The following is a 1,673-nucleotide window of genomic DNA, read 5'->3' as shown; positions in this document are numbered from 1 at the left end:
CTAGTTCAGTTCTAGTTCAGTTCTAGTTCAGTTCTAGTTCAGTTCTAGTTCAGTTCTAGTTCAGTTCTAGTTCAGTTCTAGTTCAGTTCTAGTTCAGTTCTAATTGTCATTAAATCTTTCCCATTTACAGAAGCGCACCATTTGCATAGCACCATGGCTAATTAACACTATCATTTCGGTATTGGTAGAAGTAACCACATATATATTTATGGAAATGAAGTATAATGAAATCGATGCGGCCACAGACAAACGTATAGTACGCAGCATTTTATTTGGCATATTTATCAGTAAGTTTCTTTTAATATTTTTAAAAATTGTTTATTTAAACATTCTGCTTAATTTGCAGTGTTCAATGCAATGTTCACTTTTGCCATTTATTGGTTGTGTAAATTTTTAAAACTACAACGACAAGAAAACCAAGTCTTACAGGATAGTATTGTGGAGGCCTCGGGAATGTTTCAACATGTTAAGGTTTAAGGCAAATAAAAACAACAAACACACTATATGGGATTTAATTTATATTCAAAATGAGACTTAATTTTTAATCTTTTTTTAGAAAACAGAAAATTTTTGTTAGAAAAACTTACCTCAAATACCACAACAAAACCTAAACGACAAGCCAAAATTATATAAAAAGTACTACTTAAATAATATTTATTCGGTGAGGTAGGTGGTTCACGAAAATCTGTATATCTGCAAATATAACAAAAACAGAATAATTCAAATAAGAAAAATCAATAAAATGTATAAATAAAATTACTTACTTGCAAGAGGTTATATTGTATTTAATAGATAAACTGCGTAATTCTGAATCTGAATCACTTGTACGGAATTCTGATAAAGTAAAGTTTAAGTAACCATGTAAGGAACCATCCTCCGAATTTAAGCCACGATAAACCCATCTGGGAATCATGTCAGAGGTAAAGGCTATAATAAAACCCTAATAACACAAATCGTTAAAATATATACAAACACTAAAACATAATGTTTAAACTTACATTTGTTATGACACTTAGTTTACCAATACAATCTAGAATGCGATACCAAACGCCTATATCGCGGACTCTCTGCGACACCGGCCTTCTATGATGGGTTAAAAGTTTATTGGCGTCTAAACGCATTTCTAGAATATTGTTAAGTAGAGCAAAAAACGGTGCTAGAGGAAAGGCAGCCACAAATATGGTTACAAAACCATATTGTAAAACTAGTAAAAAGAAAATGCATTTTAAATTTACTTTCTATATTTTATATAAGAAGGATTTTTGTGAGCATTACCCATTTCTAAATATTCGGGAAATAATGACCGGGGACCCCAGTCTAGTAATTTTAAATCTCTCCACCATCTTTCAGTGTCTTTGTGATGCTTGTCCTCTTTGGGTGAAAAACATCTTGTTAGACCCACTTTTAGAGCCATAATTTTACGCCATATTTTGGGCATTATAACTTCTAAGATGGAATTGAAGGCCTGTTTGCCAATCATTATAATAGCCAATTGGATACACAGTTCGGTTAAACAACCTCCAGAGGAACACTAAAAGAAGAATATAGAAGTTTAACAGCTATTGTAACTGAACTAGAACTGAACTAAAACTGAACTAGAACTGAACTAGAACTGAACTAGAACTGAACTAGAACTGAACTAGAACTGAACTAGAACTGAACTAGAACTGAAC

General features: G+C 32.1%; 2 protein-coding genes across 2 annotated transcripts; one reads left to right on the top strand and one right to left on the bottom strand.

The window, feature by feature from the left end:
- Positions 1 to 114: 114 nt before the first annotated feature.
- Positions 115 to 773, top strand: LOC124421211. Its single transcript, XM_046956061.1, has 2 exons — positions 115 to 287; positions 347 to 773. Exons 1-2 carry the CDS (start codon positions 209 to 211, stop codon positions 475 to 477), a joined length of 210 nt encoding a protein of 69 aa, XP_046812017.1. The 5' UTR covers positions 115 to 208; the 3' UTR covers positions 478 to 773.
- On the bottom strand, positions 501 to 1,527 carry LOC124421210 (anoctamin-1-like). The gene is made up of 4 exons (XM_046956060.1): positions 1,276 to 1,527; positions 999 to 1,204; positions 765 to 940; positions 501 to 693 (listed from the first exon to the last, which is right to left on the bottom strand). Exons 1-4 carry the CDS (start codon positions 1,478 to 1,480, stop codon positions 501 to 503), a joined length of 780 nt encoding a protein of 259 aa, XP_046812016.1. The 5' UTR covers positions 1,481 to 1,527.
- Positions 1,528 to 1,673: the final 146 nt, after the last annotated feature.

Source organism: Lucilia cuprina, unplaced genomic scaffold (assembly GCF_022045245.1).
Source record: "Lucilia cuprina isolate Lc7/37 unplaced genomic scaffold, ASM2204524v1 Scaffold_5799, whole genome shotgun sequence".
NCBI classification, from domain to species: domain Eukaryota; kingdom Metazoa; phylum Arthropoda; class Insecta; order Diptera; family Calliphoridae; genus Lucilia; species Lucilia cuprina.
The sequence above is the reverse complement of the archived record's forward strand: the minus strand, read 5'-3'. Positions and strand labels throughout refer to the sequence as shown.